Source organism: Halichoeres trimaculatus, unplaced genomic scaffold (assembly GCF_033239565.1).
Source record: "Halichoeres trimaculatus isolate MK-OKI-2021-1 unplaced genomic scaffold, fHalTri1.1 fHalTri1_scaffold_22, whole genome shotgun sequence".
Classification (NCBI taxonomy): domain Eukaryota; kingdom Metazoa; phylum Chordata; class Actinopteri; order Labriformes; family Labridae; genus Halichoeres; species Halichoeres trimaculatus.
The window spans coordinates 17,374,384-17,399,345 of record NW_027437200.1 but is presented as its reverse complement, the minus strand read 5'-3'; the positions used below and the strand labels follow the sequence as shown (position 1 = coordinate 17,399,345).

Sequence of the window (24,962 nt, the reverse complement as noted above, 5' to 3'; positions counted from 1 at the left end):
TACCTACATACAACAGTGCCAGTTACCAGGTAAAGAATTTTTAATAATTGTATACACTGGAAAAAATAGAAATAAGTAAATAGATAAATATCTACAGCTGATTTTGTCTTATTTCTATCAATAATATCTTTTTACATTAAAAAAAGTTTTTAAAATAGTATCTTTCTGAAAAATTACTTACCATGTGGAGTACTTATTTTTTAATAAGTGGATGAAGTGAGGAGGGTTTGAAAATATATCAGTAAGATATTAACTCTAATGTCAGAACATATCTACTTGTTGAAGTCTAACCAACAAGAGATCATTAATGTGAAAAATCTGAGATTTTCGGACACATTTAAGTTGAAGTTTCTCATTTCTGTCTCCTTTGTTTGTTTTTGCACTTTTGGGGGTTTTGGATTTGGCAGAGGAGTCATAAACCTGGGAAGGAGAAACCTGCTGTGATCAAAAGCATGAAATCCAGATAGATTATGAAGTCAGCTTCCAGCGATTCTTTTCCTCTGAAATAATTAGATCAGAGCAAAATGTCAGTATCAAATTTATTCTCAAATACACAAACAAAGGTGGTGATATGAAATCAAACATGACACAGTCAATGTCATTTCTTTTTGAAATGCTGAATCTTCATTTAGCACCTTAATAGTTTGGTTATACATGATTTATATAGTCACTCATACAAAAATGAAATGGGTGAATAATGCGAGTCAGTAACATAAAAATAAGCATGGGGAGCTGGGCCAATGGATCACAGTACGTAAGGATATACACCGAATGTAATCAGAAAGTACCGCCGTCTGCCCGCCATCTTTTGTCCTATTAGTACCATCAAGTCTCTACAGTCCCACACCGATAAAGACCTCACAATTAGAGTTACTGATGACTAGGCCTAAACAGTGATCACTAAACACTCTTCACCTGGCTTCTTTTGGACCTGTTTTCTTTCACATTAGCTGTTCTGTGTCATTGCATTTACATGAGAGTAGTAGATATATACAGAGGAGTTCATTGTCAAACAATGCTGGAACATAAAGAGCAGCTTTTATGTACCTGGAGTGTGGAAATGTCAGTAAAAGAGAAAAGGGTAAGGCACTCATAAAGTCTGCAGTGGATTCTTACCAATCATCTGGATGTGTTTACAGGATTGTACCCTTTTCAAGCACACAGTGTACCTGGCGCCCTGTGGTGGTAGAATGTGCAATTACTGGATGGACAGCTCTGGAATAAGCAGCGAGAGTATCAGCTCTGTTTAAAGAGTTGGTCTTAAAGGAGCTCCAAATGCTTCACTGAAAATTTGTTCGCTGAAGACAAAAAAAGATGCTTAATACTGAGATTTAGGATGTTCCCAAAACCAAATCTAAAACCAGTTTAGTGTCGGAGCTCATACTGTTTACCCCTCCTAAAGCAAAGAAAACCATTGACGCAAAGCATAAACTGAGATGGTCGTCAGAAATGGAGTCCGTATTCAACACAACCTGTTCTGTAAAACACACCACAATCAAACCGAAGAGGAGTTAAACCTAAATTGCAATTGCAACGGATGTACCGGACAGAACCGTTGAGATTGACAAGCATCTTGTTGTCTGCCATGTTTGTTTACTCCAAGGTTTGAGTTTTGTGAGATTACCTGTCTGTTTGTGGGGTTGCTCTTGGTTCCAAATCATACTTTGAAAACTTTTCATGTGTTGCCTGTCTATTGCCACTATTTCATTGAATATTTATTATTGTCCCACAAAAACTCACCTGAAACCTTTGCATTTTTTTCTTTTTGTGCAAGAAGCAAAAATGAGGGTACCAACTTAACAACACAGTTATCGAGGCTGCAATTTACAGGAAATCAGAAGCAAACAGTGGTATCAGCACTGATGTGTACTGGTTTTGTTTTTGGTACCTGTTTTGATATCAGGACTGGTATCTGCACTGATATCAGTCTTGGTATGACTGTGAGTGTCAATGCTAGTATTGGTCGTGGTATCAGTACCTCTTTTAGTAGTGTTAACAGTACTTTCATCATTGCTGGCACCAAGACTGATACGAGCGCTGATATCAGTGTTGTGTCTGTGAATGTCAGCTTTCAGAGAAATTTTGGTCTAGTGTCATTACTGGTAAAGATGCTGGTATCAGCACTGGTTGCTGCTGGTATTGGAACTGGTATTAGTAACAGTATCTGAACACGTCTGAGATCAAGCAGAGCTGGTTCTTCAGATTTGAGGCAGGAGAAAGGAGATGTCGCACGCTGTCGTCATTCACTCAGAACACATCCTGTAACTTTGTACTAACTTTGTCTCTCTTCTCTCGCTGATGTGAAACCCTGTTCTAACCAAATTCGTAACAAGTGCCTCAAACCAAAAGGCCCTCGTGAGCTCCACAAGCTACCATCAGATCCTCGTCAAAACAAGTGGGAACCGCACGCTAACTTCACATGAGAGGTCACAGAGAAACTACATGACGTCCACGAAAAACTCGCTGGGGTTTCCCATGGCCAGGTGGAAAGACTGGCGTGAAGCAGTCAGCTCTGGTGGTACAGAGCCAAGGTCACGGGTGGGCGGCGCTCCAGGAGGCCCCCCTGGAGTGGAGGAAGGAGGCACGGCTAGAGCTGGATGCATTGGGGCTGTGGCCATCTGCTGCGGGTGCGGGAGAGCGTGAGCGGTCGCCATAGCCGGGTGAGGGTGCTGGGGTACCATCATCACCATCATGGGGTTATACGGGAGGATGCCGGGCGGGTACGGAGACATGTGGGGCGGCTGGGGGATGCGGTGGTGATGCGAGCGCTGGGAGGAGGCGTGGCTGTGCTCGCTTGGGGCGGCCGAACCGTGGCCTCGCCTCAGGCTGCTGCGGGTGGAGTATTCTGATTCGCTGCCGCTGCCAGAGCGGGAGTCGGCGCCGCCGGCTTCAACGGGCGCACCAGAGGGGGATTTTTCTCCTCCGCCCACGGTGCTGCCGGGACCTTTGGTGCTGCGACGTCGCTCGCCCTCACTTCTTGTTGAACCACTGCTCCGGCTCCCTGAAGGCAAAGAGAGTTAAGCTGTTAGATGAGACGCAGACAGGTCGGAGGGGTTCAGCCGGCTTTGATTTCCTACACTTTCAACCTACTTAGATTTAAAAAAAAAAAAGTATATTTTACTTATTTTAAAATTTATTTTAGTTTGTAATTTTCTTGACAGAAATTTTTGTTGAAAATATCTCCTTTTTTGTGTGCTTCGGAGTATTCTTTTCACAGAAATAAAAAACTTATCTCTCTTACTCCATCTGCAGCTGTTTATTATCATCTCTAAGTTGTGATCTTTAGACAACAATGCTTGTGAATGTAGCTCTATTGACATCAAAATGTCAGAGTCTCCCCCAGGAGGTAATCTTGTAATTTAGCACAGAGAAGAAAAGTGAAACCAGAACTTCTGGCTTCTCTTCCAGTAGCGAGTAAACCTCATTAAAGGTCGCCTTGACATTTGTAACAATGCTAACAGCACTCCTAACATCGTGTCCTGCTGGTGCTCAGTTTATCCTGATAAAGGTCAGAGCTGAAGTGTTTGTGTATGTTTAAGAGGCTGACACTCCCCGTCTCACCTTCGCTGTGCTGGCTGCCCGTGCTGCCCGGGGCGTAGCTGTAGCTGGTGAGCTCGTGGTACGGAGGCGGCTGGCTGGAGAAGGGGTGTGTGGGGTACGGCTGGTAGGGGAAGGTGTGCATCATGGGCCACGGGGACGCTCCAGGGAGGGGCAGGGGAGCCAGAGTGTCCTGGTCTGAGGCTCCGCTGGAGCCATCATTATCATTCAGGGACAGGTTTGCCATGTCTGAGTGGGAGATAAGAGAGAGGAGGAGAAGAATGGGAGGAGTGTGTGAGCCAAATGTTTGCGGAATGACACAAAGCCACAGAAAACAGGCTCCAGAGCAACAGTCAGCGTTTGTTTCAGTGTCACTCACAGTTCTCACAGTCACTCAGATCTCCAAACACGTAGTAACACTGTTCAGAGAAGGTGATCTTGTTGACGGTGTGTCGGATGAAGCCGGCTTTCAGCAGGTTGCTGGCGTACTTTCTGGCTTCACGCCGGTCCTGGAAGCCCTCGATGTGGTGGAAGAGCCACTCCACTACGTCTGAGCCTGAGGGAGGAAATGTGACGCGTGGGTCAAGACTGAAACTCACTGAAGATACTGAGTGGGACAGCACAGTGTGGTATCATGCCATGTCTGACATACCATACTGTTACCTATCCTTTCCCATCAGAGTGATTAATAGTCAATCACACATAACAGAACATTTCTTAAGTACTGCAACATGTAACATCATATATCGGAATGTTTTTAATTGTATCATTATGTTTCATAATGTAACACATTATGAAACAACACAAGTTTTTATGGTAAATAGGGATGTCTCGACACAAGTTTTTATGATAAATAGGGATGTCTCGATCCAATACACTGATCGATATCAGTACCTGATTTGTCTAATTTAAGAGGATCAGACAGCATCAGATTTCAGTACCTGATCAGGACCAGTCAAGTTTTCATTCATACTCCGCGCTTTCTTGGTCAGTATTTTTTGTGTGCAAAGTTTAGCACCAGCGCTTTGGTATGTTTTCTTCTAAATGAATTCACTATCTTTTAATTTCTTTGTAAAATTAGGTTGGATTATGGCTTTTGGTTTTGAACTATTCAGGATTTGTTTTTATTTAAATATTTACCTCCACCAAGGTTAAGAGGTTGTGCTTTTGGGAGAGTTTGTTTGTCTGTGAACAACATAACTTAAAAACTAACTAACGAATCTTGATGAAATTCTCAGAAAATGTTTGAAACGGGATAAGGAAGAAGCGATTAAATTTTGGAGGTGATCCGGATCACCGTTTGGATACAGGATATTTTTATAGCATTCTTTATCATTGTAAGATAGGGCTGTTTTCACCATATGTGTATATAACTCCACCATAAATGGTCGGATTGCTTTGTAAAACAATACAAGACAAGGTCACCATAATTTCTGACAGATGTAAAAGTACGATCCAGATCCTGACAATATTCTGGATACTAAGATCTGGAATATGAAATATGTACTGGGTCATTGTAATTTTCAACACTGTCTGGTAACAAATTATCGTACAAAACTGCAACTAACACCAAATTGTAGAAGGGAGTATAACATTAAAGTAGGACTAAAGTGTTGGTGACAATCACAATATGCTAGGAGGAGGTCTGCGCTCTCTGACTGCTTTTCTAGTTGTATTTTTATTATTGTTATATACTTCTATATTATGACCTGGTTGAGAGATTGGATTGGAAGTCAAACCATCTGTATCCAGACATCCTTAGTTGTAAATTCTAAACGTTAAACGAATACAGCATGGCCATTGATAGATCTTTTTAAAAACAAATATATCCAAGTTACAAAACCACCAACTCTGCTTTATAAACCTTTACTCAACACCCTGAAGACCTAACTCAAATTTCTCATAACTGATAAAACTGTTCAGACACTTCTTCTGCTGTGTCTTCTTGTTTCAACTTCAAATGCTTCATATTCCAAAACACACGCTAAATGAATATGTAGTTTTAAAAATCATGAGTCATTTCAGAACAGTTGTGTCAGAGGGATTAAAGAAAACTGTTTCCCTAAAAAAACTGCATTATGCTGGATGGAAATCTTAAACTCAACATCTAAACTTCCAAAAGCCTAAAATGGAAAAACTTGTAGTTTATGTCATGGTGATGGGTTAGCAGGTGACTCCAATTAAACAGATGTTTCCTCTCAAAACATGCAGCTCTGTTTTTTTTCTATCCTCTCGCTCCAACGAGTCACACGGTTTTAATTCTGGGAACATAATGCTCGCCCTGTAAAGTCCTGAGAGGCTCAGAGCGGTCATTAAACTGCTGCTCTCTGTTCACAGTCTCACCGAGGAAAGCGTTGGGGATGGTGATTTTCAGCCACATGCGGTCTCTGACCTCCAGACCAGACTCTGGAGAGGCCATGGCTTTGGCGACAGAGGCCATGTCGGAGTGCAGCGATAGGTTGAAGTCATCGAAACCTGGAGGACAGAAAGGAAAAAGTGAATGGATGAAAAGCTGATGAGGAATCGTTAAAGAGGAGATGTGAGGTGGTGATGAGGGCTTACGTTCAGTCTCAGTGACGGAGGAGGAAGAGGTGATGGTGCTGAGAGAGGAGCTGCCAGGGAAGGCGGGATAAGCCCCGGTCATGGCGACAGAGTGGCTCACCCACGCTGCTGGGTCTATGGGTCGGATTGGTTCATCTGCACAAGCGAAGAAGAGGTTAAGAAGCTGATACGGACCTGGACGTGACACTTGTCCCTTGGTTCAGCCACAGATCACTGTCCTGCTTGATGCCAATGAACTTGTGCCACAAACTCTGGGTGTCATGATTGATGACCAGCTGACGTTTAAAGTCCATGTGGCCATATCTTGTCGATATAACATCAGGAGGATCAGACCCTTCCTGACACAACAGGCCACACAGCTTCTGGTACAGGCCCTTGTGATATCACACATTGACTACTGCAACTCCCTCCTAGCAGGCCTCCCTGTGTGTTCATTTAAACCTTTGCAGATTACCCAGAATTCAGCAGCACGTCTGGTCTTTAACCAGCCCAAAACAGCACGTCACCCTTCATTCAGGTCTACACTCCTTCTCGCCCATTACGCTCTGCTTGTGAATGACGCCTGGTGCTCCCTCCCCAGCGCGGCTCCAAATCACTAGCCAGACTCTTCTCCTCTGTTGTTCCCAAATGATGGAATGAATTACCTAACTCTATACAATCCACAGAGTCCCTTTCTACTTTAAGAGACGTCTGAAGACTCATCTGTTCAGGGAACACTTAAACACCTTATCTGAGCCTTCTCCTCTTTGTCCTCAGGGGTGGAATGAGTTACAAGGTCTCAAACTCAGCTCTGAGTGAATTTTCAGCACTAATTACTGAATGTTTTTGAGGTTGAAGTGTATTGTGGCAGCATTTGATTGCGGTTTGTTTGCTACATTATTCCACATTATTAAAAAAACTGCACTTTAGCATCTGCTATATCAAACTGTAGAACAACAAAGATGTGTAAAAGAAGATGAACTTACTGCGAGGCAGAGTGAAGTAGCCCTGAGGAGAAGGGTCCCAGCACTTTGCCACCGTGAGGATGATGGGCCTGGGAAAGCACAAAAACATCAGAGTCAAAGATGACGTCTTTCTTGCTCTTTATAAAGAGACTGAGAGGAAGAGGAGCTCACCCCGGCTTGTGTACGATCTCCCTCAGCACTCGCACCGCATCGTCATTACTCATGTTCTCAAAGTTGATGTCGTTAACCTTAAAGTGAGAGAAAGAGTTAGACAAGTTCATCAACAACACATCCTGGTGTTCAGGGTTATTCTCACTCACCTGCAGCAGCATGTCTCCGGGCTCGATGCGCCCGTCTGCAGCCACAGCTCCTCCCTTCATGATGGAGCCGATGTAGATTCCTCCGTCTCCCCGCTCGTTGCTCTGACCCACGATGCTGATGCCGAGGAAGTTGTACTTCTCTGTTTAGAGGAGGAATCAGGGGAATGTAAAAACTTCACATTCAGACAAAGAAGGTGTTATGCTGCTCTTGATTGGTTGTAGTACAAAAATCTAGTCTGGGACAGAGCTCGTGGAGTTTACAGACCCATGTTGAGAGTGACAGTGATGATGTTCAGGGACATCGTAGAGTCAGTCACACTGCTGAAGGAGGACGCCTGGAAGGGAAAGAAAAAAGCTTTCAAACAAAGAAAACACTTCTTTGTCTCATTTCATGAGGAATGATACAAGCCCATTGCATTTGCATTTAATACATTGCATGTATTAAAAAGGCTAAAGAAGAAACAAAGCAGTGCATACCCTTTCTAATCGTGGAGGGCGCTGTTTCCTGCGTCGGCGGTGTCTTTTTAGAAGCCTGGATGCCGTGCTCTGCTCTGTTGCGCTGCTGAACCTGCAGATTAAAAATATAAAACATCAGTTTAATAGAGTTGCTTCTGTCTCTCCTTGAATGATATACTCAGTAACTGGTAAACAGAGCCTCTTCTGTAGGGTAACCAAGAAAGACAACACTTCAGAACTGGATAAAGGGATGTCCCAATCCCATACACTGATCACTATCATCACCCAATATGGTTATTTTTGAAGGATCGGATAGCATCAGACTTTGTTACTTGATCTGGACCAACCCAGTTTTTACATGTTTACAGCATCGCCACATTTTACGGCTGCTGTAAATCTCCCTGTACTCTGCACTTTCATTGTCAGTATTTTTCGTGTGCAAAGTGTAGCACCAGCGCTTTTGAAGGTTTTCTTCTTAATCTATTGATTATTTTTCAAATACTTTGTAAAACTGAGTGGGATTTCGACTTTTGATTTTGAACTATTCAGGATTTGTGTTATTTATTTATCATTATTATTGTTATTTAGCTCTTTATTGTGACCTGGTTGAGAGAGTATGTTTGTCGCAATACAGTTGATTTTATAAAGCAAAAAAAAAAAAAAGATACATATATAAAACTGGTTGCATTAAGTTTAAGAGTCTGAAAATGTTAAGTACCGGTATCAGATAGACTGAATCATAAAATATTTTTGTCTTGTCCAGTAGGTGGCAGAAATACTAGTTGGTTTAGTAGATTAGGCCCCATCATATGTTGTGTTTAAAGCAGGGGGAGTGTCATTGTTTCCATGTTGAAGATTAAATAGTCCCTCTGGTGCCCCCGTAAAAAGTCTACTAGATTTCCAGCTCTAACATTTTTTTTTAAACTACATTCCTCACACGTTTTTTTCTTTTTTTTTAAAGAAAAGCCATATCGTAGCTTCTGTCTAAGGCCATGTCCACACATAGCCAGATAATTGGGTAACTATATATATTTTTGTACGTTTACGCCTTTCATCCACATAAAACCACAGCTTTACGTCACCAAAGACAAGGTTTTCTGAAAACTTCGGCCAAAGTGAAGATTTTGGAAAACTCTGGTTTTATGGTTTCATGTAGATGCCGGTAAACAGAGTCTACGATTCTCAAACCTCACAGCTGAATGACAGGAGCTCATTCTGATTGGCTGGCACGGGTTTTACTTCTTGAAACACTGCCAAATATGAGTTTGGGACGCCTGGAGCCGCATTAATTGGCGGTTTTGCCCACTGGGCTATAGTATTTTTAAAAGCGAACGAACTTAGTCTAAGCTGCTGTCTCTTTAAGGCCTCCTGTTCCACCAACCCCCTTCGCTCTGATTGGCCAGCCCTCTGGAGGCTTGTCAGGGAGCCAGAGCTATGGGCAGACCTTGGTGTTTGAGGCCCACTACATCAAACTTTTGGGGACTACTCAGCACATCTTCACACAATGACATCTAAATTTCAGCAAGTCTCATTAAGAGCCTGTGGAGATCTCGTGCTGTTTTTTGGAAAGGGGCGTTTTAAGCAGTTAATAGATTTTTCTATAAATATAAATACTTAGAGGTTTGAAATTTTGCACACAGTGGTATGATCCATGTTTGAGCTGTATTTTATACACTCACCACTAGCTGGGGCTACAACCATAATGCTATCATGCTCTACAGATGATAGAAAGAGTTGCACTTTCCATTTTGTTTGAGTTTTCATTTATTACTTGTCAGGATCAACATCACCAGCGTGTTTTGATGTATTTTATTAATTTTTCTGAAATGTGTGTTTACCTTTAGACAAAATGAACTAAAAATGTCGTGAAGACCATCTTTGTTCGTGATCTTTTAATATTAGATAAATGGTGACGTTCAGTGAGTGATTCCTCCTCCTCCTCTCACCTGCTCATGGTGTCGTCGTCCTCTGAGTCACAGAAGCTGGTGGTCTCCAGCTCGCTGCTCATCACCGTGCTGGAGCTCTCATACCCCGCCAGGTGGCGCTCCAGCCGACTCTGGCCGTTCATACGAGGCCCTGGAGACGCCACGGGAGGGAAAAATGGAAAGATATTCTCCATGAATTTTTCATGTTTGCTCAAGTCGCTGTTTGCTTTTGTTTCCCTATAGATCACAAACATTCCTCCTCGCTCCACATTCCTTGATTTATATCACGCTCAGCTCGTTGTTTGGGCGTTGGCAGTTGGCCACATCTTGATGGCTGACAGTCATAAAACGGCGTTTTTTGTATGATCTGCTCTTTCTCACCGTGCTGCTCGATGCTCTCTCTATGCCGGGGTCTTTCTCTCCTGAAGGACACAACGGACTCTGTCTCAGTTTGCTCGTCCAGGGTCTCCACGCTGCCTGTAGCGTTGGGACTGTAAAAGAAGCAGGAGGAGGAAAAGGATTAAAAACTAACATCTGATGTCAGAGTTTTAATGTCAGAGGTCTGCCACAGTGACTCATGTAATGATTCTTCCAGATATTCACATTAATGACCTGAAAGTACGTTTCACAGTCTCACTATGGACGAACCTCACACAACCCAGCCTGCTAACATGTGCAAGCAGACAACCTCATGTGCTAATTACAAGTCCAGAAACAGTCCTGTGGTCCAGGGGAAAAAAAAGAGAGCTACATTCATCAGAAACTACGATAAAAATTTTAATATAACTAATTTCTGGCAGCATTCATCAAGTTCCAAATCCAGGCTGGGTTCATTTTCCACCAACTGTAAACCGCACATTTATCGCACTTATGAAGAAATTTGTTTAATCTGAATCTGGTTTGAGAAACCACCAGGCCACCGTCCCACAGCCACAGACAGACGAGCGAGGCCCTAACATGAGTAATGAATGAGAACGACGCAGAGTGATGGGAGGACTGACGGCTTTGAACTCCCTTTGACCCAGAAACCAAACTTCAAGAGCTCCAGACGACTTCCTGAAGACTTCCTGAAGACTTCCTGAAGCCATGTAAGGAAGCTTTCAGTAAAATAAAGATTTCATTGACTAAAAAAGATTTATTTTGAAGCTTTTTAAAACCGTGATTTCACAACAGATAGCGGTCCAAAGCAGCCTGTTGTGTTTGATTCAACGTTAAACTGAACTAAAGTCACAGTCAAACATTACTCAGCGTTTTTTTTTCATTGCTCATGTAACACTGAACTAGTTTTCTGTATTTTTCCATAACAAGAGTTAACTTTTGTCTTCATTCAGCTCTCCTTCTTTAAGCTTGAGGCAAACGTCATAAATTTTCAACAATGTTGCGAACATCTTCACAGTTCATGGTTTAAGTTTCTCTATAGAGACCAAAGGGGAAGTTAGACTGGGTCAATGTGGAAGAAAATAAAATATTCATGTTGATTAACCCGCCTGTTTACCAATATGATGCTTACAAAAAACTGACTTATGGTCTTTTTTTGTCAACAAGTAGAAGCAGAATTTGCTGGTGTAGCAGACCTGATTAAAACATGTGGGTATAAAGTGACCAGGTCAGAATATTTCCAGGGGTGAGAAAACTACGGTGGCCCTAAGAGCTCACAGTACTGTAACTTAGGAAAACACATTGAAAAAGGCAAAAAACAAGCAACAAGCAAAAGGCGGGTTTTCAGTGACAGCTCTGTTATGGTTTTCTTTCCATCAGTTGTGTTGGAAAATGAGGTAAAAAGTATGCGTTTTTGACTAAAAATCTGCTGCAACAACAAGCATGTCATCAACAAACGTGCATCACTTTTTAAGTGTCCTCTGTAAACACTTCAGTTGTGTTGTGGTCTTTGCAGCGTGTTTTCTAAATGCTGTGCACATGTTGTCAAATTGATGAAGATGTTTTCTTAATTTGCTTGCATTTTGTCTTTTTCAATGTGTTTTCTTAAGCAGCAGCGCTGTGAGCTCTCAGGGCCACCGTAGAAAACAGACTATGCCAGAATACACCGTTCTTGGACAAAATGTTTATGCGCATGGCCCTCCTACGTCAGCACAATGAGACACAGAGAACTCTGCTACATGTCTAGGGACTTTAGGTCTTATGGTAAGTTTTTTTGGCCGGACACAGCCCTCTAACACCCCGCTACTGTTTAAGATGATCGTCAAGAGATGCGCTCGCGGTGATCACACGTCATGGATCGCACGCGCCGTCTGCTTGCTTGTGTTTGTGCATGAAGTAAACCGTGTCAATGCCCACCTCCCCGCAGCGTGCCAAAGCAGAGAAGTGAATCATTCCCAAGCACGGCACAGTTGCAGTCACAATGGCCTTTCGAAACGTGCTTTAGGGCTGAAGCGTGCTTAAGCACGGCGCGGTTTGCCAGTGTGACCACAACCTAAGATCTAATCGATTGGCGTTAGCAGTTATCTTAACATGAGACATCCCTTTGATTTGAACAGTTCCTTTAAACAGCTAACAGCAGTTTTCCTTCAGTATCTGGATTAACTGGTTAAAACCACAGAAACTGAGTATGTTTCAAATTAACTAAGTATCTGAATATGTATGAAATGTTGCATTGAAATCTGTATAACAGGTTAATTTTAGGCTGAACCAACTATCACCGGCTTTTGATGTTAAACTATATCACAGAGCACCATCATCTTAGTGTAGTTGACAAAGTTTAATTTTGCCATTTTTAAGCTTTTGTATTTGTAAATTTCCATGTTTTATCAACTGAATAGAATTATAAAAGATATTTCTTTTGTAAGTCACTCATCCCTGCTGAAATAACGGGGGGTGTAAACTGGTCTGGGCCACTTGAACCCTAGGTCTAGTCTGGATTGGGGTATCCTTTGGCTGGTTACACCAGAACTTTTCTGCAGATTAATTCTCAAATCATGTATATGATTCAACCAATAAGAATCAATAAAGCCCATAGATTAATGAATGAAACAACCTGCTCACTATACATAATCTGATTGTTCCACAGCTTCACAGATCGATAGAGTTTTTATTTCTTCACCTGAAAATGTTTTGTTACATGGTTCGTCTCCAGATTATATAAGCACATCTTTAGCTAGCAGTTTATTTCACTCTGCAGTTTATAACCTCCACACTTTAGAAACATGCCGTTATGCCTGTGTGATTCACAGGAGGCTGCTCTAGATCAGTCTGAGGAATCACATCCCTGATGACGTAACAACACTGTTAAATCAAGTATGTGAGAGCGACTGATGTTCTGACAGCCTCTGTAAGAACCGGTCATGTTAATAACAAGGGCGTCTCCAGCTCAGATCAGGTTGAGATGTGCTGCACTCTACCTGCTATTCTTGTTGTAACTTGACACTGGGAGTGTTTGAGATGTTCAGGGAAAGATACAGTCGATCATCACAGCGGTGGATCCAGCACTTCAGGAGGTTTTGGGTTTTGTTATTCCCCATTTAGACACAGAAACTCCAACATGTGTGAGTGTGTGTTCTTACTGAAAAGAGGGCGGTCTGGAGTCACCGATGCCCCCAGTCCTCTCTGCAGGTGGGGGTGGAAGAGGTGGAGGAGGGGGCGAGGGCTGGGTCACCGTTTCCACAGGGGGCACCACGGCCACGGGAGGCTCTGCTGCAGGAGCGTCTGAAGATACAAGCTAGAAAAAACAAACAGACGAATGATAAAGAGACAAAAAAAGTTGTAAATAGTGTCGCGACATCTGCACAAAACTGAGGGAATAAATTGAAGGAAGGCAGGGTGAGAAAAGTGCGCTGAAAGTAGGTGGAGGGAGGAGAAACGGGTAAGATGTCAACTGCTTTGACACACAAACACTGTACTCTTTTCAGATGGACGTCTCAGGGGCAAACTGAAACGTTATCCTACACTTAACCTGTCTCTGCTCATTATGCCACAAAAGTGGCCACGTAGACACACACAGCAACAATCAGGATGAATGACGTGACGCATCCAGTTTCATGAAAACACACATAGGAAGGAAGGAAAGCGTCGTTCAGAGCAGCCAGGGGACGGATCCAGGCCTATTTTACAGTACATAACCTTTGGAGGGAAATGGAGCCTGCACAGAGTGATGTAAACGTCCCCTCCCCGATTCGTCTTCTGGGATCCCTCCATCCCTCCTTCTTGGCCTGCAGATCACATATCAGTCCCTCTGCTCCCTCTGAGCTTTGTTCTCCCTCTTTTTAAAAGCCTTCCCCTCGTTCTTATGCACTTAGCAGATGCTCCAACCTCAAAACCTGCTTATCTGGGCCCCCGTCCCATGTCTTTCTGCCTCCATTCATACGTAACCTGCAGGGGGACGACTGGAAAAATCAAACTGAGCTGTAACTTGTAACACGCCGCGCCACTTGTAGCCAGAGAGCTTGGGAATCCATTACTGCCATGACAAAACATTTCCCTTTAGCATCTTTAAGTAATCCTCCTGGCAAACTTAACCCTCTAAAATCAATAAGAAGACTTCCTGTTTTTATTTTATTTTTATTTCAACCAATGTCTCATTTCTTTAACTGGCTGGTTTCCAACACTGACCTAACAGGAAGGGCAATAAAATGGTAGAATAAGAGAAAGGAACCCCTCAAGTCCTAAAACCATCTCAACAAAAAAGTGGGATTGAGAGAAAATACAAGAACTACTTCTGAAAGCAAGTTTTACCCCAGATAACGGTAGATGTGGGCTGGTTTTCTGAGAACGGCAAGAGTGTCGCAAACTTCCAGAATATGTAGATACAGACAGGAAATCAGGCGAGGAATTAATCAAAAACTGTTGAAGAAAAGTAACCCTTGTTTGTTTTTTGAGGCTTTGTTTTGTCCCATAGTAACTTGAAATTAATAAATTAATTCTCACACAGGTTTTTAGAAATACCCCTTTTCAGCTTCTGTCTGAAACACTTTGTTTCAGCCACTGTCTCTTTAAGGAGTCCTGCTCCAGTGACCCCTTTCCCTCTGATTGGCCAGTCACTAGAGGCGTGTCAGGGAGTGGAGCTAATGGCAGACCTTGTGCTGTGTTAAATCAAATATTTCTGTTAGTAGACTGTCTTCACCATGAACTTCTAAGAGTAATCCACAAAATCTTACAGGGTCATGTCATCTCAAATCAAACAATGCCCCTACGAACTTTCCAAAGAGAACAATTACTGCACGGTTAAGATAGAGATTTTTTTACTTGAACTTGATCCTATTCAATTTTTCATGATATGTTTACCAATACCTATCAGAAACTGATCCAATACCTTCCTCCAATAAATCCTGTACTCTGTTGGGTGATTCCTTTGTAAATGATGAATCATATTTGTTGTATTAAAGTGAGCCCTGTTGGTGCCCCATCCAGGAACACTCACTTTACAAATGTTGAAAGAAGCTGTTTTACTATCATTGCTTTCCAAAGAGAAGTTGTCCCACACAGCGGACATGTTTGCAACTTGGTTTGATTTACAGCTGCCATAAAGTGTGATGGTGCTGGAAAACTGTGAAAACTGGATCAGTCCTGATGACGTGACAAAATCCAATGCTATCCGATTGCCCCCCCGCAGCGCTGATTCCCAGCTGTAGAGTACGGCCAGCAGTCACACTACCCCAATATGAACTGGACATTAGCGGGAGTCACACACGCGTGGCCCGCCTACATCCTTGTGAAGCATCTGTTTACATGAAGCGCGATATCATCAGAGTCAGCACAATGAGACAGAGAGAGCACTGCTACAACTTTAGAGACTTTTGGACTTATGGTGAGTCATTTTCACCTGACACAGCCCTCTAAACCCCCGCTTGTTTAAAATGATTGTCGAGAGATACGCTCGTGGTGATCATACGTGAAGGATCACACGCGCCGTCTGCGTGCTTGTGTTGGTGCATGAAGTAAACCGTGCCGAAACCCACCTCTCCGAAGCGTGCCGAAGCACGGAAGCGAATCGTGCTTGAGCACGGCACAGTTGCGGTCACACTGGCCATTCCAAACGTGCTTTATGACTGAAGCGTGCTTAGGCACGGCACGGCTGGCCAGTGTGACCGCGTCCTAAGATCTCACTCTAGATATGGAACAGACTTTTTGAAAAGTTATAAAAATTAACATAATTCCATGATCTGGAATTTTAAATTAAGCTACTTTACAAACTGACAAAAAAAAAACAAGCTACTAGTAGAAGCAGTTGGACGTATTCTCACGGCTCTAAGCACGTCTAGGCTGCATACATGATAAACTGCAATCACTAAACAATCTCTGTTAACATGTTTTTTCTGTCACTACCCCTTAATGCCTGACTATAGAAAAGGATTAGGACCATTGAAAGAAACGTCTCCTTTTTTTCAATACATTTTCTGAGAAAAAAGATCAGAAATCTGAGGTTATAGTCAGAATTCAGATTTTTTTTTCTCAGAAAAAAAATGGACATACTGTTTTCTTCCAGTGAACCTTATTCTCTCCCATAGCCTCACAGCCTGGAGATAATGCTAAAATACTTTAGGAGGGGGTACCAAGCTCACCATATTCCAAACATGGATAAAAGAAACCATCCTGGATGTTTATACCACACTTGCGCAGATGTAGAAATCTCTGAATCTGTCTTTAAACTGCTCAAAAGAGTCATTTCTAAAAATAGCACTGGGTCTGTAGAAATTATGAGGTCATCACGCGAGGCTCCTGATTGGTTCGTCACACTTTGGTGGGATAAACACGAAGCTCTGCCCATATTCATGCCCCAGATAGTTTCAGTTTAATTAGATTGAATTAAGAAGAGGGGTTTCTTAAAGATTTAAATTGCATAAATCTGCTACAGGGCTTACAGAGGGACAGTATAAAGCCCTAAAAAGGCAGATACCCCCTCTTTAAAGACCTGTGGAGTGACTCAGTGTGTGACTCTGTGGCTGAAGCTGCAGCTGTCTGATTCATTATGTTTAACCTGGCTGCAGTCAGTCTGGTTCAGGTTTCCCTCTCTTTCCACAAAGAGTTTTTTTCTTTTAACCAAATACTTGCAATAACTTTACAAGCTAAAACTACAAAGTAAGAGTCCTCATCTCACCCGCAGAGATCATAGTCAGAGAGGTCTGGACACAAAAAGAAGTGTGTGTGTGTTTTTTTCTTACCCATGACACCACTCTGCCGTTGAAACATGGCAGCTTGGCGCTGTCGTCAGAAATTTCCTCCTTCACCACCCTGAAACACAGAGACACAAAGTGAGTGTGGTGCAGCATCACAACGTAAACACGGAGGTATCTACATTACAGACACATTCCTCTGGATATATGTTGTGCTTTGACAAAAACATGATGGAGCGTTTGTAATTTCAGAATGATTACAACATGTTTTTGGGAGAGAAGTTGGGCAGAGTTTGATATTTGAGGCCTGTTCCTCTATCATCATTATTTCAGCAAGTCTGGAGAAGATTTTGTGAGCAGTTTACATCTGAATCACACATCTTCAAATCCTTCAAAACTTTAGACCCTGACCTGATCTGATATGAACTCAATGGTTTTGCATCTCCTGGAAATGACAGCAGTGAGTATTTAGGAGTACAAACAGGTGTGATCGTCCAGTTGTGTCACACAATCAAGCTTCATCCGAACAACAGACAGATTTAATTTTAGACTTCGATCAAGTTACACTTTTATTAGCCAGAACAGCTGAAATGACTTTGTGTCTGTGTTTTACTTTTGTTATCTAACCACTGTTTCTTGTGTGAGCAATATCTGCTGCACTCAAAAACAATCTAAATAGATTTACAGGTTTGAGCCAGGATTTATTCAGGGTAAGTGTAGCTACAGCGCTGTTATACATTGCAGCAACACTGTAGTGCTCTACTACCTGGATGTAAACAAGCACAGGTGACAACGAGCTTCTTGGTGCAGATTTTATTTTGATTTTATGTGTGTTGGCTGTGTATGGTTAAGCACATTCATGTGGACATTATCCTGTACGTAGAACCACAGGCTGGTAGTGTTAGCTCTTGCTTAGCTTAGCCACTCTTTGGGCTTGCCATACCTGCATTCAGAGAGGACAGGACAGTGGTAGAGCAGGAAAGAGGAGGTTGAGAGTGGGGGAGTGACAGCGGTAAGGAGGCCAAATGTTGGCTTCAAAACCAAGGCTAGCTACTTATGGTTAGCCTCACTGTTTGGTATACAGAGGCGATAACCATCAAGCCGCTAGCCCAGGTATGATTCCAACCTGTTGCCCCTTTCCCACAACTTACTCCCAACTTTCTTCCTGCTGTTTCCTGTTTCCTGCTCTATATCACGCTTCAAAGCACCCAAAATACATATTTAAAAAATGGATAACTTCAAAAAATCCCTAAAAAGATGATTTTGTACAGCCTGTTTTCTTAGTTTAGCTTAAGTTTTCATTATTGGGTTGTGGGTACATGTTAGCATTTTCCCAGAATACTAAACATCCGTCTCAGTTCATCTCTGTTTTCAGTTAGATTGGACAAAAGTAAGTTGGGGACAGTATTTCCAATATGGCCACCACCATCTTTGTTACTTACTATCCCACTTCTAAAATGGTACTGGTATCTGTTTATTGTCAAATTTTGTTTTAACTTTGTGTTTATAAAGGCCCTGTGAGGCCATAGCAGAAGCCATAGCAGTATGACACAGTTTACCCCACTCCTAAATCCAACTAAGAAGAAAAACCCAACACAGTAAACAAAGAGCATAGATGAAGACATGCAGCATTTCGTCCTCTCTGTGATTGGCATGTAGCTCTTTGTTACAAAACGCAATCAAGTTTTGTTTCAGACAAGTCTGTGTGCCACCAGGAGAAATACAGCCGCTGTCGGGGTAAGTGACAATTCTTTCGACCAGTCAACGGTCTGCAGTGTGTTGCTCCACCTTTCGAGAGCGGATCGGTTCAGTCTGGCACCCATACGAAAGGGTCCCAAAAAGTGGATTGGCTGGTCTCTGTTATTTGGGAATCTGTCCCAGGAGTAGTCAGTGGAAACGCACAACTTTGTAGAAAGCAACCACGCTTGTGTTGATTTATGAAAAGCTTTAATATGAGTTTTGTCTCACTCCAACTAAAGGTCAACGGCTTCTAGGCTGAAACAAAAGTGTGTTTTTTGTCTTCTGGTAGGAACTGAAAACTGAATGAAAATCCAATCCACATGACAGGACTCCAGCTCCCAGTGTGAGCCTCTGCTGGGCTCTGGGTCCTCATGGCCAAAGCTCTTCAAAGACAACACATCCGTCTGGCTCGTCCTCCCTCCATGTTTAGTCAGAGAGGCAAACATTCGCCTTCAGCTGTGTAATTTCCCCCCAGCAGCCTGCCAACATCTTATTACACTGGTTCGCCGGCACAGGGCTGCGCAGAGGACACTCGACTTGTTCCCCGAGTGTGTGTGTGTGTGTGTGTGTGTGTGTGTGTGTGTGTGTGTGTGTGTGTGTGTGTGACTCGGTCAGGCTCCACCGGGCTTTAGTAAGCAGCTGCTGAGAGCTGGTTTTGTGGGTGAGTGTTAGCATACAGCCAGTTTGTTGTGGGAAGCTGCTACAGAAAGTTTTTTAAAGCTACTGAATCTTTGCTAACAGACATGTTTTTCTTTGATCAGAGGTATTCAATGTTTTGCTGCTCTCATGCTGCGAGAAAATGCATCTCCGCAGCGGCCAAACAGATGCAGCATTCTTCTCTGGAGAGTGTAATTGTCTTCATTCCTTTACCATCCAAACAAACAGGCCAACACAGACCAGAGTCATTTCACACACACTCTAAAATGCCTCCATTAACACACAAACAAGTGGGAAATATCCTGGAGTTTAACCTGACGTCTTCAGTCCCCACGTCGTCTTTTTTCAGTCCCCTGCTAGCATTAAATTCCTGAAACCCAAAACAGTGCCCCCTCTCTGGTAATTAATCTTCCTCACAGCTCGTACACAGGAGACTATCTAATAACTCCAAGCGAACACCACCCCTCTTTTTTTCCTCCTCCAGGACGCCCCAGACACCCAGCAAATGGCCCCCGTCCAGCCCCAGGTCTGCAGAGCTCTGAGGCCTGCACAGCTCAACGGATCTCCCCCACCGCCGCCGCCACACACACAGCTCGCTCAGGTCGACAGCTGGCCTCATACCAGGACGAATGAAAACACACACTATTACACACTTCTCTCCTGGGTCAAAGACAGAGAGGGGAGAGAGGGGGGGAGAAAGTAAAGCCCCTGCTTTGATTGGACAGCTGACTCAGAGCTATGTTTGAAATCCTTCATCAGAACTCAGCCGGAGATATTCAGATGAGGGAGCGTGATGCTGAGCTGTGAGGTTTGAGTGGAAGAGAGGGGAGTTTTTCCTCTCCGCTCTGCGGGGAGAGCTGGGAGTGGGTGGCTTTCCTGAGACTTCAAATTGGAAAACACAAACATGGCGTGCTCACTTACGAGCACGTAATGTAATCATGTCCTCTCGTAACTCGGGGAAAAACAGTCGACGACAAACAGGAGAGTACACAGACAGCTGTGGTGAGGTCGGTGAAAGTTTGGACTGTGTCTGTAAAACCTGCATCACACACTGAAAACACACTAGTTTGAAGTTTAATGGGTGTAAGGAGCCAAAGCTAGCTTATTAAGCATAGCATCTTGATGCTAATCCTGATTTTTTAATGCTAACTCTAAAATCTCAACACCAAAAAAAGTTCAGGCACGAACTTTAAAGGCATGACAGCAACAAAAAATTTATAATGACTTCGATCGCTTTCACCGTATTTTAGCGTGGATGCTAAACACTGAACTTGTGGCCAAAAAAACAGCTTTAAAGGAATATTTTGGATACAGGTAGGACAGCATTGAGCAGAATAATATGTATGTAGCATGGTTACAGACTTAGGCTTGGTTTATGCTTTTGTATTGTATCAGCGTTGTAGTCTACGTCGTAGGTCTCTTTAGCTAACCATGGACAGAGCGCCTCAACCTCACCCATTCAGTGTCATCACGTTCAATGGACCCGGGCTCCAAAAAGTTAGCCCCACTCTGATACCACAAATGCGAACACCGACAACTCAGCAAAAAGATGAAGGGTCTGTTATATGAAACCAAAAAGAAGACAAAGCTAGGACAAGAGGTTGGAATACTCAAGAATTGATCCCCACTGGTTTAGGTTTTAAACAACAAATGACATCACCAATTGGATCCAACTCACAACACTGTCCATCCACTGTTAGCATACTTTTACCAAATAGTTTAACACAATAAGGATCCAGGATGTATCAGTGATGGTGGGACTACAAACAGACCACAATCTAAGACCAAAAATGCCCCCGAACTGGATTCTACAGCATGGAATAATTTCCTGGTTCAAGTTCCTTAAATGTGAGAGTCAGTTACTTTACTTCCTTCAATATGATGTAAATGTAGAAAAGCTCAATTCTGTTTCTCATTTTTAACCCCATTCGCTCCATTCCTCCTTAGAAAAATGGTTGTGTTCTTCTATGAAATCCCCAAAACCCTCAAAGACCCTGATGAGTTATCAGTCACCAACATCATTCCCCTAAACAAACCCAGCATATTGGCTTGTTAACTAGTCGAACTAAACTAGTCGAGCAACTGTTTGATGTCCATTCGAAATAAGAGGAACACAATACATTTAAAACAGGATTAAAAAGTCAGATGAAAGGCTCATTATTATTATTTTTTTATTTGATCAGACGTCCATAGAGCCACGTAGCTTTTATGTTTCACCCTGCACCCCGATCCAGACAAGAATCTCAACCACTCCTCCTGGAAGAATATGTAGGAGAAAAACTAGCGCTGGCACTCCAATTTGACAAGTGCTCTTTGAATTACCATAACTCCACAACCATTTGGGCAGGCGAGAAAATTCAAACGGCTAATGGAAGGAATAAAAAGCTTTACGGTATCACCTGGAGTATTATGCTACTGCATCGCAATCTATGGGCAACGTCGTTCCAATCACAGGCAATAACTAATACAAGCTGTAACTCCTCAACTGTTTGGGCTAACGAGAAACTTCAAACAGTTCCTGAAAGAAAAGAAGACCAGCTTTCCGGGGATAAAACAATAAGAATTCCAAGTGGTATGTATACTAAGTGCTAAAGGGTTAAAAAGTAACCTTTCTTAAGGGGTTTAAATCAGTTTTGGTCTTTTTGCACTTTTGTTGTGAGAGAACAGTGAGAACAGTGGATAGAGAAAATAATTGGGGAAAAAAGGACGTGCAATGAGCTGCTGGTTGGAATTAAACTCAGTCTTCCTGCTAAAATTAACCCATCAGAGCGCCAGCACTCCTGTTTTACATGTGCTCTATCAATTATTGCAACTCCTCGACCATTTGGGCTGGTGAGAAAATTCATACAGTTCTCAATGGGTACTAAATAGGGGTGCATCAATCACAATTTTCTGACCGATCGCGGATCTTTAAAAAGCCTGACCTGCCAATACTGAATTGGGCCGATACCGATTTTTATTTTCTATAACTGACAGCATATACCTTCAATGTTTCAATCTTATTTTATTGAAAATCATTGAACAATACCTGTGAAACAATAAAATCTTTATGTTTTAGCTTCAACAACTAATTAAGTGTCCTGGGTTTTAGGTCTCAGAGCAAAAAGCAACAAAGGCTGGCTGTCAGACCTTCCCAGAGGTATATAAGATCAGTTTCATATGTAAGGATGGGCTGATCACCGATCCCCCATAATTGAAGAGATGGAAACCGATCGATCGTTGCAGGTCTAGTACTAAAGGATTAAAAAAGTAACCTTGAGTTAAGGCAACTTGAAATTGAGTTTTTATGTTTTTGTTTTTTTTTTGTTTTTTTTTAAACTATTTCTGGTCTTTTTGTGCTTGTTACAAGACAGATCAGTGAGTAGGGTCAAAAATTGTGTATGACAGAGAGTGCAAAGATGCCAAAAAGGGCTGTTGGTGTGAGCTGAACCTGGGATCCTGCTTAGAGAGCTGTGTCTTACATACATGGGGTGCACACTTCAGGAGCAAAACCCCAGTGATCCTTTTTTTTTTTTAAACCAATCAAGTGATCATAGTTTGAGAAAGATGAGGCACTTGTGCAGCTTTAAATTGGTCGTTGAATCCAAACTGAAAACAAGTGAAAGTTGATTTTTGTTCTTCCAACATTATAAAACAACACAGACTTCCTGTAAGGATATACAGGTCTATTTTCATCAGTTATTGTGTACTTTTCTAGTAGAATCTGCTTTAAGTAATCATTTTTTTTATCTTCAAGGGTAATTTCTGTTTTGTTCTGACGGCTGAGTCCACAAACTTTTCGCTGGAGATGAATCCAGGTTCCCAGAGCTCAGTATGACATCACTGTTTGCATAGCTTGACTCAGCATTAACAGTCCTATAATTCATACAAATGTCTCTTATTCACAACTGGAATGATCAGTTTGGCATTCCTTTGCTAATATTTCAACGAAAAATCTCTGCATGATGAGCGATCCAGAAACAGATTTCAGATTTCTGAGAAAAATGTCAACACAACAGAGTTATTGATGCTTCTGCTACTGATACTCAAATGATGTTCATCCACAGGCTGCCAAAGCCTGCTGACGAGCCATCACATCCATTTCTTCTTCCATGCTGGAGCTGATACGGCTTCACCCTTTGGCACCCACTCTGATGGTGCCATCCAAAGAGGAAAAAAAAAGAAGCAAATGGCCCGGCCTCAACACTCATCAGAGTCTACAATGCTCTTAACAAGAGCCCTAAGGGTCTCGCTGGGTGAATAAACCACAAACGTGCATTCCTCTGCAGGAAAAAGCACAGCCAGCCTGAGTGAAAAAAAAAAAAGATTAATTGATAGAGGAGAGAAGAGGAGAGGAGACAGCTCTTTTCTGCAAGAAAATGTGGAAAGGAAGAGGGGAAGCTGGGGGAGTGAAAGGATGGCGAAGTGTTAAAGAGGGGAGACAAAACCCTGGCTTCAGTCCTCTGAGAAAGAAAGGCGAGCTCACAAGATGATGGACTGAAGGAGGGAGGGAGGCAGGAGGATTAGGGGAAAGAAAAGCAGCAGGGACAGGGAATGCCTCCTATTGTAATGATGATGTTTCCTGAGAAATGTCCTTCGTATTTATAAACGCACTTGGATATTCATCACGGGTCATTATGGCTGTAGCAGCTTTTCATTGAGGCTGTGTTAGCTGACCATAAGTTAGTTCCTGTGACCAATAAGCGACAGGCAGTCACAAGATAGGATTGCATGACTTATTTCACACGCAAACATTCACGGATTCCATCTAAGACACTTCTTTATCTTTTAACAATCAAGTACTTGAGATGTAATGAAGTGCTAAGTTAGTGCTACTCCTGTGAGAAATCAAAGTCACATCAAAGAGTTTGTTTTTCAGCTTTTACCACATTTTACGGTCACTTCACTTTACTACACAAGCTGTGAACAACTTTTCTCATTTTGTATGCAGACCACAAGAAGGAAAAAATCCCAGGAGCTCACCCGAAGTCCTGGTCCATAGACTTGAAGAAGAATTTGTAGTTTGGCTTGTTCAGGACCTGCTTAAAATCCAGCAACGTGATGTTTTCGGCAGCAATAGGTATCTTCACCAAATACGGCGTCTCCTCTTCGTCGATGTGATAAATTATTTTGGTTTCCGCCATCTCGACAGTTGCTTTTATTCCTCCCAAAAGCTGGAAGTCACCGCAAGGAGCCCACTCCGAGGCGAGGTAGCGTTAACTTTGTCGGTAGCGGCGCAGCTAGCTCCGTGGCTAACGAGACGGCAGAGGTGAAACGATGACGGCCGTTGAGATTCTTTAAAGCGAGCCAGAGGACGAGAAGCGAAGCAACCCCGCTCAAAAACCTCACAGTCCGACTGCAAAAAGGAGAAAAATAGCATTCCCCCTGCTACCGAGGGGCGAAAAACGACGGACACGCTACATTCACACGACCTAACTTCCAACAACTTTTCCCCCAACAAAAACATTCAGGGGAGGGGGTCTGAAAACTTTTCACCACTTTCTGCGAGCCAACGCGGCGTGTGACGTCAACACGTAACCCCCTCCTTTATGTTCTCTCCATGCCGTGATTTCTACTCCAATAAAAACTCACTGTAAAAACAATCTTATGTTATCTGCATATCGTTAAAGCTCGCTTCCAGTGGGTAAATTAGTAGCAAAACTTGCCCAGTAAAAAAAAAAAAAAAATAAATGAAGAAAAATTTAAGATAAACACAAAAATAATCAATTATTTAGAGCCTGTTCTAAAAAAAAATCACTTCAATTAATTTCTAAGTCA

The 24,962-nt window shown here is 42.6% G+C and overlaps 1 protein-coding gene across 2 annotated transcripts; it reads right to left on the bottom strand.

The window, feature by feature from the left end:
• Positions 1 to 531: 531 nt before the first annotated feature.
• Positions 532 to 24,692, bottom strand: dvl2 (dishevelled segment polarity protein 2). Of its 2 annotated transcripts, XM_074661917.1 has the most exons (15): positions 24,168 to 24,692; positions 16,857 to 16,926; positions 13,263 to 13,417; positions 10,126 to 10,235; positions 9,766 to 9,895; positions 7,841 to 7,931; positions 7,629 to 7,698; positions 7,364 to 7,503; positions 7,215 to 7,291; positions 7,065 to 7,132; positions 6,100 to 6,234; positions 5,881 to 6,012; positions 3,917 to 4,093; positions 3,562 to 3,786; positions 532 to 3,001 (listed from the first exon to the last, which is right to left on the bottom strand). In XM_074661917.1, the coding sequence occupies exons 1-15, from the start codon at positions 24,326 to 24,328 to the stop codon at positions 2,439 to 2,441; spliced, it is 2,304 nt and encodes a 767-aa protein (XP_074518018.1). In that variant the 5' UTR covers positions 24,329 to 24,692; the 3' UTR covers positions 532 to 2,438. The 2 variants fall into 2 exon arrangements, with proteins under 2 accessions (XP_074518018.1, XP_074518017.1); XM_074661916.1 differs by having other exon boundaries at positions 5,881 to 6,234.
• Between the last annotated feature and the right edge of the window lie 270 nt (positions 24,693 to 24,962).

Bases quoted from the DNA above. Each gene is read 5' to 3' on its own strand.
- dvl2 (XM_074661916.1), bottom strand. From the start codon at position 24,328: ATGGCGGAAACCAAAATAATTTATCACATCGACGAAGAGGAGACGCCG. The intron at 10,236-13,262 runs GTAAGAACACAC...CTTCTTTTACAG, and splicing joins TCCAGACCGCCCTCTTTTCA to TCCCAACGCTACAGGCAGCG. The intron at 7,133-7,214 runs GTGAGCTCCTCT...GTGCTTTCCCAG, and splicing joins GAGATCGTACACAAGCCGGG to GCCCATCATCCTCACGGTGG.